The 13,183-nt window shown below is 38.3% G+C and overlaps 1 protein-coding gene and 1 long non-coding RNA gene across 8 annotated transcripts in view; both read left to right on the forward strand.

Annotated features, from left to right (window-relative positions):
• Positions 1-6,876, forward strand: part of LOC128598972 (Na(+)/H(+) exchange regulatory cofactor NHE-RF2) — a 61,571-nt gene extending 54,695 nt beyond the window's left edge. The window contains exons 4-6 of the mRNA XM_053610236.1: positions 1,943-2,096; positions 4,317-4,423; positions 4,955-6,876. Coding sequence (XP_053466211.1) covers positions 1,943-2,096; positions 4,317-4,423; positions 4,955-5,122 — 429 coding nt within the window. The 3' untranslated portion in view covers positions 5,123-6,876. The remainder of the gene's footprint in view (positions 1-1,942; positions 2,097-4,316; positions 4,424-4,954) is intronic.
• Positions 6,877-11,461: 4,585 nt separating this feature from the next.
• LOC128598994 (uncharacterized) overlaps positions 11,462-13,183 on the forward strand; it is an 8,428-nt gene continuing 6,706 nt past the window's right edge. For all 7 annotated transcript variants that reach the window (XR_008384338.1, XR_008384340.1, XR_008384342.1 and 4 more), the window contains exon 1: positions 11,462-11,756. This is a non-coding gene — a long non-coding RNA (uncharacterized LOC128598994). The remainder of the gene's footprint in view (positions 11,757-13,183) is intronic.

Raw genomic sequence — 13,183 nt, forward strand, 5'->3', positions numbered from 1 at the left:
TAAAAATTTCAGAAGTAAAATTTGTTTAGTTTTTTGTTTTTTTGAAACTGTATTTAAGTAATTGTACAAGTATTACATTTCAGTAAAACTAAAATAAGGCATAAGTGCCCCAAAATAACAGTATAATAGTAGTAAAGTACAGTTGCAAGTATTTTCCATCCCTTTTAGCATTCCTATATTCTAGGACTTGTGTTAATTTCTGGCTGTCTCTGTAATTCCTGCAACAATCTCACACTTATGTACAAGAACGCTTCTACCACTATCAGTTCTATAACAGCTACATTTTATTTTAGTCTCATTGAATGAAAGTGTCTGCCAAATTAAGATGTGTAAATGGGAGCAAAATATAAAGACAACAATATCAATAACTATCAATTTCTTTACCAGCCCATTCAAAAACATTAAGGCCGAACCTCCACACATTAATTCTACTCTCACTCTCATTTGCATGGCTTTGCTTTAATGTTTATGCCTTGACTCGCCGTGATACGGAGTTGCTCTGATTCTATTTTGAAGTATCAATGCGTAAAATTGCATGTCCCATGGAAGCAATAAGCAATCCATAACAGTGTAGTGTAAGAAATTACAGACTGCCTCAGCAGATTCCACCCCGAACTTAGGATGTGTTAGGATAAGCTTGTTCCCCAAAAAGGCTGAATTATCATTGGGACAATTCACTTCAGTCTCAGCAATATGTGTATAATACCACCTAAAGGCTACAATTGGAGGCTACAGCCTGGAGAAGGATGGTACCGCTTGAAGTACCATGGAAATGGTTTTGGACCTCAATTCCACATGGATATTCTCGCTGTGGTTGCTGGACTACGGTTGCTGCTATGGCCTTTGGACTGCAATTACCACATACAGTTTTGCACTCAAGTCTCCTTTAGTGAACAGTGGATCAGTTCAACAAACAGATTTCATATTAAAACCATAATGAGCTTTCTTTTACTTTCACACTATCCATTGTTACCCAGATGAGGATGGGTTCCCTTCTGAATCTGGTTCCTCTCAAGGTTTCTTCCTCATATCATCTTAGGGAGTTTTTCCTCGCCACCGTCACCCCCGGCCTGCTCAATAGGGATAAATTCACACACTTAAAATCTGTATCCTGTGTTTATGTTTCTGTAAAGCTGCTTTGAGACAATGCCCATTGTTAAAAGCGCTATACAAATAACATTGAATTGAATTGAATTGAATTAAAGTGACATTCACACAGTTATAGCACGGGAGCGGCAGTGGGACATCAAGAACCATCCCTGATCAAAGGGTTACATGACCGTAATTATCATTCAGAAAGACATCTGTCTCGATAATCCTACCACCTCACCATTTGGGGGTCAGACCTGTAACAACGTCAGTACTGTGAGAACAGAAAGCGATCACATCAAATGCTCTCCTTAATTTACATTTAGAGCGAAAGTTCATTTACATTATGTACAAAAAACCTGGTTGAAACAGTATAAATTATCTGTGCTGATATTGTTCGGGGTTCACTTTGAGTCCGACAAACCCAAAGCTCTTCATGTACTTTGTCACTGCCATGCTGCAATAAAGTTACTCTTCTTTGAGATCTTCGACATCCTAGGAAGGGCTTTTTTTTAAATGACAATTTGAGTAGAGCATTTAAGCATGTAATTTTCTCTAATTGCTGGAAATACACGCAGGAAGTGTAAGCCTTAAAACGTGGGAAGGAATGTTGTCACCACATCACATCAAGGCTCAGGCATCTTTCCAGCAATGCAGTGAATGTTATGAATCTTTAAAGCATTTGTTTGTATAGTAACAGAATTTTCTTTCAGCGGGAAATGTTGAAAAGAGGTCATTCACAGACCTCTGCCTTAAATAAGATGAGTTTGATCGTTACAAAGTCCAAGGAGGAGATGATAAAAGCTCCCAAGAGAGCTGTTGATCTGATAATCCTCCCATCGTGTCCTTGCAGGTGAACGGGGTGAACATTGAGGGCATGCGTCACGCCGAGGTGGTGGCCTTCATCAAGCGCGGAGGGGACGAGACCCATTTACTGGTAGTGGATCCAGACACGGACGAGCATTTCAAAAAGCTGGGCATCACCCCCAGCAGCAGCCATGTCAAAGGTACAATTCCTTCCAAATAACAGTAGAAATCAAGGATTAAGTGCTATAACGTAATTATTTGTATGTACTTAGTATTATTTATAAAGTTTATAACTGCTGGTGCCTGATAGGCATATCCAGAAAAAGCACAGCTTTGTAATATAGATTTTGCTGTTGCAGAAAATATCTGTGTGTACATTAAAAAAAAGATGAACAAGTGCAGGTATTTATAAGTGTGCAAATGGGTGTGCCTAACAAAGCCTACTCGCGTCTAACAGCGGCGTAGAGGTATGCATCAGTACTGGAGAACATGAAGGACCTGACAGAAAAGTTGTGAGTGTGGATATTTTTACTCTTGTGTGGGAGGATGTGGGTGATCAGAAATGAAGCTCACAGGACAGAGAGATTTAATATCAAATTCAAATAAAAATGTTATTAGTCTCACACACACACACACACACACACACACACACACAACCATACACACAACCATACACAGTACGACGTGAAGCGAAACGCTTTTTACAACTGTCCGTGACATCAAATAGAATTTACATGGACCAGAATTACTTGTATACAGTTAGAAAAAGGAAAAGTATTTTAAAAAGTATAAAAAATATATATATAATGTAAGGATGTAAAGATGGGTGGCAGCAACAGGCTGACTATAATTGGGATAAAGTGCAGATATGTGCAGTAATTTGTGCAATATAATGCTGTGCAACGTTAAGCTGAGGTAGTTTTATTGAAATTGCCCACATATGTTTATATTTAGATTTATTCATTTAGCAGACGCTTTTATCCAAAGCGACTTACAAATGAGGAAATACAAGCAAAGCGATATATCGAGCGGAGAACAATACAAGTAGTGCTACCATACAAGATTTATAATTGAGTTCTAGAAAAGCAAAGTGCGCAGAGTAGAGCTGTAAGAGCCGGAGTAAGTTGGGTTGTTTTTTTTTTTTTTTAAAATAATGTGGGGTTGGCATTTTAGGAGTTAGTTAAGTGCACATGAAGAGGTGGGTCTTTAGCTGTTTTTAGATGGTTGAGGTCCTTCACTATCGTCCTGGCCTTGGTCCAGCACTGTTTGCTGTACACAGACTACATGTCAGGGAGTTCAGTGCAGATGGTGTGCTCAGCTGATCAGACCAGCTTCTGGAGAGCTCGCCTATTCTGCTTGGTGCTGTGTTGCTTCCCATCAGGATGCTAGCACCCTAAAGGGTTTAAAGTGTCCAAGGTGGTAAAGGTGCTGCCGGGCCTTCTTCACCAAGGGTGTTGATGTGACAGGACCATGACAGGTCCTGCATGATGTGAACACCTAGGTACACGAAAACTGTCCACTTTCTCCACTGGGGCCTCGTTGATATTAAGGGGGTGTGGTAGCTCATCTCCTGCTTTGTACTGAAGTCCACTATCAACTCCTTTGTCTTGCTGATGTTCAGGAGGAGGTTGTTCTCCTGGCTGATGTGTAAGGAATAAAACACTTTGGGCCGTGCTGCTACAGGAAAAACATCTGGTGAGGTGTGATCATTACAACTCCAAAATTGATTATTTTCTTATTTTATTTTCACAGCCCAAAGTGTTTAATCGCTCTCATACCACAGTAACTGGCCAATGATTATGCTTTTTAATCATATTTAATACGTTTATGTATTTATATGTATTTATATGTATTTGAGAAATAACAGCACATTCATTCATGTTGACGAGTAAAAGAGTAATCACTGTGGAGTTACTATCTCTATATAGAAGTAGTAAAGTTTGTGGAGTAGAAACAGGACGTTTCAGAAAAACGTCCTTCATCAGCTGTACTAATTAATACGGGGCTGACGTATCAGTTGAGTTTTAAATATCACCTGGCTTTCTCCTCCTGCAGTTTCTGAAGCACTTTGCTTGTACAGTTTCTCTGCAAACTGGAAACTTAGGCTGTACTAGGCTGTCATTTTTACTACCCCATATAAGGAGTAGCCTAAATGCTGTCACTGAAATCAGTCAGTGTGTTTTGTTTCTTGGATTCGATAATAAAACCGTGTTTACAGTTACTGGTTTGTTTACATTATGGGAAATTGGAGCAACTGAGTTCGTTAGAAAATATTCTGGGTGGGTCGAAAAAGAAATAACAGCAGGAGGTGGCATGACTATCGTTTCTGCAGTAGTGGAAAGGTCTAGAGCAGTGTGCTGTCTTTAGGCTTAACGTACAGCAGTGATGTAACTCAGATTGGTTTTTTTTTCCTCAATCAGGATTCGAGGGACAGACTATTACTAACGGCTCACCAAATCCTCGAGTCAATGGCCACTCCACCCAGTCAGCACACTCCGACCACAGCAGTCAAGACACCAGCACGCAGGTGTGTATATGTGTGTGTGTATGTGTGTATATATGGGGCGCACGGAGGGTAAAGTGGTTAGTACGGTTGCCTTGCACCTCTGGGGTTTTGGGCTCCAATCCCGCATCTGCACTGCGTGCATGGAGCACTCCGGTTACCTCCCGCACTCCAAAGACACCTTTTGTCGGCTCATTGGCATCTAAATTGTCCATGGTGTGTGAGTGTGTGTGTGATTGTGCCCTGCGATAGGTTGGCACCCTTCTTGTGTCCTGAGTTATATATATTTATGTGTGTGTGTGTGTGTGTGTGTGTGTGTAGGGGCGTCTGTATCCATTTTATTTCATATTCAGTTATGTTGTGTGATGTTGGCACATTTAATTTGTGTGTGTGTATGTGTGTGTGTGTGTGTGAGAGAGAGAGAGAGTGATATAACACATACACATAAGCACACACAAGGTCACACACACAAAGCACACACATACACAATTACATTATAATCAATTCTATAATGCCATGTATATAATGTGTGTGTGTGTGTGTGTGTGTGTGTAGAACTCCGAGGATGGCGATAGCCACTCGCTGGACCCTTTCGCAGAGATCGGTCTGAGACTGAGCCCCACAGCGGCGGAGGCCAAAGAGAAAGCACATGCCAAGCGTGGCAAGAAGAGGGCACCACAGATGGACTGGAATAAGAAATATGAGATTTTTAGCAATTTCTGAACGTACACAGTTTCACACACTCCGCAGTCCAGACCTCCACCCCATAACATCCCCCCCACACCACCCCCCGACCGCTCCTGTCATGACTGACTGCTTTTAAGGGTGAAGGCTGTTATTTTTGTAGAAAAAGAAAACCAGGAAAAAAATATTTTTAAAGGATGATTGGAGCAGGCACAGGGGAAAGGCCTCAGTCTATTTTTTCACTCATTTTTAACTGGAAAAGACTTTTTTAAAAACCTGATTCAGAACTGTGATGAAAAAGGGCCAACAAGAACATGAAGAAGGGAAGAGAAACAAGAAAGATCTTTAGGGTTTTTTTTGTTTGTTTGTTTGTTTCATTTTTTTTTTATATTGCTTTTACTTAAGTTTACTGCTTCTGCTATGACCACTTCAGACTGAATTTTTACAAGAGTAGTGGATTGATTGTACTACAAAACACACCAGAAAGTTAATAGCTCTTAAGTTAAAGTTAAAGTTAACATCTCTTGGTGTCTCGTCGATCATCCCTGCTGCTCTCGGCTCAGGTTGACGGAAATCCTGAGAAGGGAAAAAAGGATATGAATGACTTCTAGCACTGGCTCTTTTAGAAGGACATGTCAATTTGAAGTGCGATGCGTATGTTCTTTATAAATCAGTATTACATATAAAAGAATTGGTCTGATTTTGACCCTCCTTGAAGAGGCATGTCAGAATAATCAGCCTTTGTTTACGTACCAGGAGGTTAAATCAAGCAAATAAACTGAAAGTACGTTGTTAGGACGAGTGAGGCAGGTACATATGTAAACAAGGGTGTATCTGGTGACTATTAAACACTAGAGGGCATCATTGAGGTAGGTTTATTTGAATCATGGAAGTAACTTAAGCACAGAGGCAGAACTTGCATTAGAGGGAACCATTTAAAAAGTCACGTGATTAGATGTTCATTTGTACAATGAAAATGTGTCCTATATCAACTCAATGCTAAGCCTAACCCTGACGCTGTGTTGCTTTCTCGAACAAATCATTCATGGAGATGAAACTGAAACACTGTGTAAACCAAAATTCCTGAGACTAAATCAAAAGAAGTAAAGGAAACAATCAAACAAGTCATTGTACAGTAACCTAATGAAGTGATTGGAGCTTGATAGACTTTTACTTTTACTGATGATGTACTGATGATCGTGGCTGCAGTGTGTAGTATCTGATCCGCAAACGGACGAAGGACGTCACGAACTCATAGTGACGAGAAGCTCCTGCAGGATCCATAAGCTAATGAAAATTCAAGACATTTAGGGCATCTGCTGCTTTTAAGGCAAGAGCGCTTGTAGAAATGTTCAGATGACCACTCACAGCCTCTGACAATCAGAACGGCCTGAACTGTGGTACGGTCTAAAACGCCAGCTATGCTTGGGCTTCTGTTGGATGAGTAAGAAAGATCAGTTCTGATGTCCGCTGAAGTACCTTTCAATCTGCGTATATAACATCATTATTTTATCTTATACCCATGCATATTAGCAACGTTGCTGTATTCCATTTACACATCTTTTTTTTTTACTCTACTATAGTTTTCTTCTTATGTTTGTTAGCGTCATTGTGTTTTTGCTGTAGTTTTATTTTTTTCCTGACAGTGTATGCATTCAGACTGCTGTATGCTCATGTATATTCACTATGGGAATATATGCCAGGTTGCATTTTATTTTATTTTTTCCAATAAAGTGTGATATTCGCACATGCTGACATTGTCAACAAGTGAGTTTAGCACAAGTGATACTAAATTGTGTGGATTTCATTTGCAAAGGACAGTGAATTCACTGTTATTATAATCATCTTCAGTGACCACTTTATCCTGGTCAGGGTCACAGTGGATCCGGACCCTATCCTGGGAATACTAGCTGCGAGGCAGGAATACGCACAGGATGGGACGCCAGTCCAACACAGGCACCATACGCACACATCCAGAGTAAACCAGAGAACCCAGAGGAAACAGATGTAGACACACGGAGAGCATGCACAGAAACTCTACACAGAGCTCAGAATCGAACCAGGGACCCCGGAGCGATTTGTAGGCAATGCTACTCAGTCAGTGCGTTTACATGGACAACAATAATCCGATATTAACCCGATTAAGACAATACTCTGATTAAGAAACTACCATGTGGACAGTGATTATTGATGACCTTAATCTGGCTAAAGTCATACTCGAAGTAAACACAAATGGAATTAAGACATGTGGAGTACTCCTGTTTTAGTCGCATTATCGACGTGCATTACAGACATGTACACACCTTAATCACACTATTAACGTCGTGTGGGAGATTTCACCGCATTGTGTGACAGGACACATACACACACAGCAGCACTCAACCGTTTAACAGCGAACGAGAGCACAGCTGTGTCCGAAACCGCGTACTTACCTACTATATAGTAGGCGTAATACACGTATTTCAGCTAATATATAGTAAGTATGCAGTTTGGGACGCAGCGCATGGCTTCAAGCAGTCGTCTATTTGCACGTATAGCATGCCAAATAATTTTTAATTTTATGAAGGTTTTATTAAATTAAAATTGAAACACCCAAAACTGTATATGGTACCATAATGAAGACGTACTGTTTGTCAATACATGAAATTCTGGAGGAACGTCGGATGGTGTGGCGTGGGGACGTAAGGACGTGTGCTGTTAATCGATCTTTGTTCTATAACATGTAAAACAGGAACATGAAAGGAATATTCTAAAAGCAACTCATGTAAACACCTTAATCACAATACTGTCTTACTCAGAATAAGGTCAATAATTAGATTATTGCTGTCCATGTAAATGTAGTCATTGATTGAGTCAGTGTGCCGTCCAACTCGGTATTAGCATTATTCGAACTTGCCATTTAGTAGATAAAGATTTCACATAGAACAAAATCCATAAGTAGTCCAGTGTAATAAGGTTGTAGTAAATCATTTTTTTCTCGCTACAAATGAAAGAAGCAGCATGTGAGTCTGTAGAGGAAAAAGAGGTAACATACTTAACATCCTCAACAAAAAGTCAACAAACTGGACTGTCAACAGTCTGTCAGATGATTGTCATCAACCAGCCTATCAACTAACTCAGAATGTCAAAACATTATGGTTGCTAAATGTTTAATAGGTAATCTACAGATGATCAACTTGTCCATTTCACCTCCACTTGTTTGTCACATTTATTTCTGCTGATTTTTAGTAGCAGGATATTTTATAATGATTAAATATGCTCAATTGGCATTAAACTGTCAGATTAGCTTCCTTCACATCATCTTATTCTCACACTTTCACCTTATGTTAGCAAGGGACACTCAAACAGTGTTTTAAGCTTCCTGATCTCTCCCACCGTCTTTTCAGTTTCAGCCCAGGTCAGACAGACCAGCGTGTTTTACAGTTCTGTACAACACCCACACCAGTTACACATTCATGGCATGACACACTCATGTACACAGATGAACCAGACAACGGTTTAGTTTGTGGCTTCGCAATGTTGGTGTTAAACACAAATGCAGGTGAGTCAGATAGTGATTTCAGCTACTGTGGTTTTTAAAAAAAAATTTTTAAAGATTCATTTATTTTGGGAACCCTGGGAATAGGACCTTAGGCACAGAGCAAAAGGTCAGCTGTGGGGCAGAAAGGTCAGCATTGAGTCTGGGCGACATTCCAGCAGCACACTGTGTCAGGTCACCAAGTGCACGGCATACTAGAATATAACTGTTCCGTGATGAGAAAAATGGAAGGACTTGTGATACTGTAGATCAAGATGTAATATCAGTATGAAAAAAAGAACCTTAGTCTAAATGTATTGACATTTTTTTTTGGATTTACACTTACAACTAAAGGCAAAAGTTTGTGTGCCCTATAGTTTTTGAATGGAAGAATATTTATAGAATGTACTTATATTCACAAAATTTTTATTCACAGAAAAACACAATACAGAAATAGCAACAAAAAAAAGTATTTGCTGCCATCCTGATTTCTTCTGTTTTTGTGTATATCTCATACCAAATAGTTTTAGATTTTCAAAAGAAATACAACATAAAACAAAGCCAACCCGAGTAAACACACAATACAGTTTTTATTTAAAAAATTTGCTGAAGTAAAAATAAAATGTTATCCAACACCTACCACCAATGTGAAAAACTAATTGCCCCCTTAAACTTAAAATCTGTTTGTTAGCAGCAATAACTGCAACCAAACTTTTCCAATAACTGGAGATCAGTCTTTCACTTACTTCTATGACTAGGACTTACTCATATGCTTTGCATAATCCAGTTGCACTTCAGTTTCAGTTTACGGACTGAAGACCGGAGATTCTCCTTTAAGATTTTCTGGTAGAGAGCAGAATTCATGTTTCCCTCAATTATTGCAATTTGTCCAGGCCCTGAAGTAGCAAAGCATCCCCATACCATCACACTTCCTCCACCATGCTTGACCGTAGGTATGATTTTCTTTTTGTGTAATTCTGTGTTTGGTTTATGCCAGATGTAATGGGACTCCTGTCTTCCAAACAGTTCCAGATTTGACTCATCAATCCACAGAAAATTCTCCCAAAAGGTTTGAGGATCATCAAAGTGTGTTTTGGCAAAATTCATATGAGCCTTAATGTTCTTCTGGGTTGCAGTGGTTTTCACCTCGCCACTCTTCCATGGATGCCATTATTGTCCAGTGTCTTTCTGATAGTGGAGTCATGAACAGTGACCTTTATTGATGCAGGAGAGGCCTGTAGTTCCTTTGATGTTGTCCTTGGCTCTTTTCTGATTTGCTGGATGAGTCGTTGCTGTGCTTTTGGAGGAATTTTGTAAGGTCAGACACTTCTGGGAAGATTCATTACTGTGATGAGTTTTTCCATTTGGAGATAATGGCTCTCACTGTGGTTCTTTGGAGTCCCAGAGCCTTTGAAATAGCTTTGTAACCCTTCCCAGACTGATGTATTTCAATCACCTTCTTCCTCATAATTTCTGGAATTTGTTTCAACTTTGGCATAGTCGAAAAAGTTCTATTTAAGTGTTGATTTGATTGAACAGGGTTTGCAGTAATCAGGTCTGGTTGCATGTAGTCCAGCTGAACCCCATTATGACTGCAGTTTCATAGATTTGGGGAAATGGTAACTACTATACAAATTGGATTGAACTAAATTTAATTAAACTTGACATTTTAAAAATAGATACTAATTAAAAAATGTTTATTTATTTATTTATTTGTTTGTTTAGATCCAGCAAATATTTAAACTGTTTTTTTTTTTTTTTTTGCCCAAACATCCCATTTGACCAGAAAGTCATCTTTAAAATGCATAAATTTTAATTTAATTTTCACAGAAAAGTTGCATTGTACTGCTACTCACTCTTCTTGTTTGCTGTTCAACAGTAAATGATTTTGATAAGGAGTCACCTTCTCGGAGCTGTGATGCAATAACTTTCGCTCACTGCCTTATGACCATTGTTGGGTAAATTGGGTAAGTACAAAAAAAGTAATCCACTACAGATTACTAATTACTACTTTAAAACTGTAATCTGATTACTGATTACTTTACCTTCAAGTTACTTTCAAAACCTGTCAAACCTACAAAAATACACTGCAATGTGAGACTCAGTTCTTTCAGTCATTTTAGCACATGTCAGTGTATGACATGATCAGAAATAATTGGATTTATCATAAAACATGCCTCGGGTGTTGTCACTGTTTGTAGAACTACCAGACCGATAAAATATAAAACTTTTCTAACTAGGCTAGTGCGGCGATAAGGGGAGGTACAGCTAAGCTATCATTGTATGGGTTGCAAAGTATATTACATATAGTTCACATAAACTGGAATTCATATAGACATTTACACACATTGTTTTACTGCTCAGCATCACAGGGTGTTAGTGTTTCAGTTTCCCCTTTGCTGGTTAAAATCAATCAATCAATCAATCAATCAATCAATCGGCGTGTATCCATTTTTCCTCACACTGACTGGGTGAGCTAGAGTTTGGCAGAATGAGAGCTGAAGATATAAAATTACAGGCTTCTTTTACTGACATTCAGTTACGTAGAGACAAACAGCTCCAAGTGGAGAATTATTCAGGGCTAAAGAAAAAATATTTGGGGCAAAAGATTTATTTAAAAAAATGAATATTACTTAATATTGTTTTCTTAACAGTAAATTTGTAATGTAAGTAACGTAATTTTATTGGCATCAGTAGCTGTAATCAAATTATACATTTAAAATGTAATGCATTACCGCGTTATCAGAGAAAATCATTAGAATACAGTTTCGCGTTACTTTGTAATGCGTTACACCCAGCTTGTGACCATGACAACCACCAACACAAAGCTAAGTACTTACGCAACAAGCCAGGTATGTGCACATACACGCTCGCAGACACACACACGCGCGCGCACACACACACACACACACACACCTAGCACCAATGCTCAATGCTAATTTGAGTTCAATCAGGTGCTGGTTTTACACCAACCTACAACAAGTATCTTCCACCTTAATCTTCCACCTCAACAATGTTCAGATAAGACCAAAAACCCGGACTGGACTTGTACAGAAAAAACTAAGTGAAAGGACTCAATGCAGTGTGCACTTTGCCTCTGTGCTCGAAATGCTGAGTCAACAAACCAAGCCATTGATATCTCTGAAGGAAGCTCAGGTAACTGATCCTTGAAGAGGAAAAAACTGCAGCATATGTTTATAGTTTTAAAGTTTGGAGAACTTCAGTGGTTCACACAAAATTTAAAAAACAACAACAACAAAAAAAAAAAAAAAAAAAAAAAAAAAACAAGTGAATATATTACATATAAGAATTAGATTGAATAAACACTCACTCTTGAGTCTAATTAAAAAAGGAAACAAAACAGTACAACAGATAAATATCAAAATGCTATCATAGAATATGATCAAGGCAAGTTATACACTCACACACTGATACTACGTTACTTATTAAAGTATCATGTCTGAGTATGACCAAATACAGTCATTCTTTATGATGTGGAGTTTAATAATATTTTTTTTCCTCATTATTTAACTGAAAAGTAATGCATTTCATTCCTCGGTGTACTTGTATTTATTCTCATTATTAGCTTATGATCAGCAAACACATTTGCTTTCACCATTTGGTTTCGTCTACTGACGTCAGATGTTCCCAATGCTCATAGTAAATATTAAAACATACAGTATATGTATATATATGTGAAGTGTCACAGTGAAGTTTCAAAAGGCATGTATTGCCCCAGTCAGTGCTTATAGATTGATTGAGACTTTAGTTACGATAACATTACAATAGTCTGTGTATTTCCCCTATAGTTTGTGTACACTGTTGCCATGGTAACAGTGATACGGTAACATAGAAACTCACTTTGAAACCCCACAGAATAAAGGTTATGCTTTACATAGCTTGAAATTTGAATATCGACTGGTGTCAGCTCCTGCAGTCTGCTTGCACGGCTTTTGTGTCTGAAACATCTGGTACACTACACTGCAGATGCTAGCCTTTCTCTTTTACTTGCATAGAAATACATACACACTGCAGCTAGCTCCGCTCTAATAATAGTGGTTTTTATGTTTACTATTTTATAATGTATTCTAATTATATATATATATATATATATATATATATGATTATAACTATTAATGAGTCGTAATACAATTTATCTAGTATGTATATTGTTATAATTGTGTTACTACAACAATAATACAGAATAATTACAAAGTTTGTATGTCGGTTTGTTTTGACACTCAATCAAGGTAAAAAAAATAAATAACTGGTACTTTGTAAATAACAGATGTGTGACATGTTGCCTAAAAAAGTAAAATAAACTATACATTTGATCAAATAAGGCTGTCCTATAGGTGCACTTTGTGGGACATTACTCCACTTTCACACTCATACCTGAACAATGCATGCTAACAAACCACTATATCAGTAGCACTGCTGTAAAATAATAAATATCTGTGGTTCCAGTGATGGATGAAATAGAATGAGGGATAAATTCTGCACAGCAACAGGTTTAACAGAGTCAGTGAGCATGGTTACTGTAGAGGAGCACGTGTATCAAATAAAGTAGTCAATTATTACAT

This window comes from Ictalurus furcatus, chromosome 2 (genome assembly GCF_023375685.1).
Source record: "Ictalurus furcatus strain D&B chromosome 2, Billie_1.0, whole genome shotgun sequence".
NCBI classification, from domain to species: domain Eukaryota; kingdom Metazoa; phylum Chordata; class Actinopteri; order Siluriformes; family Ictaluridae; genus Ictalurus; species Ictalurus furcatus.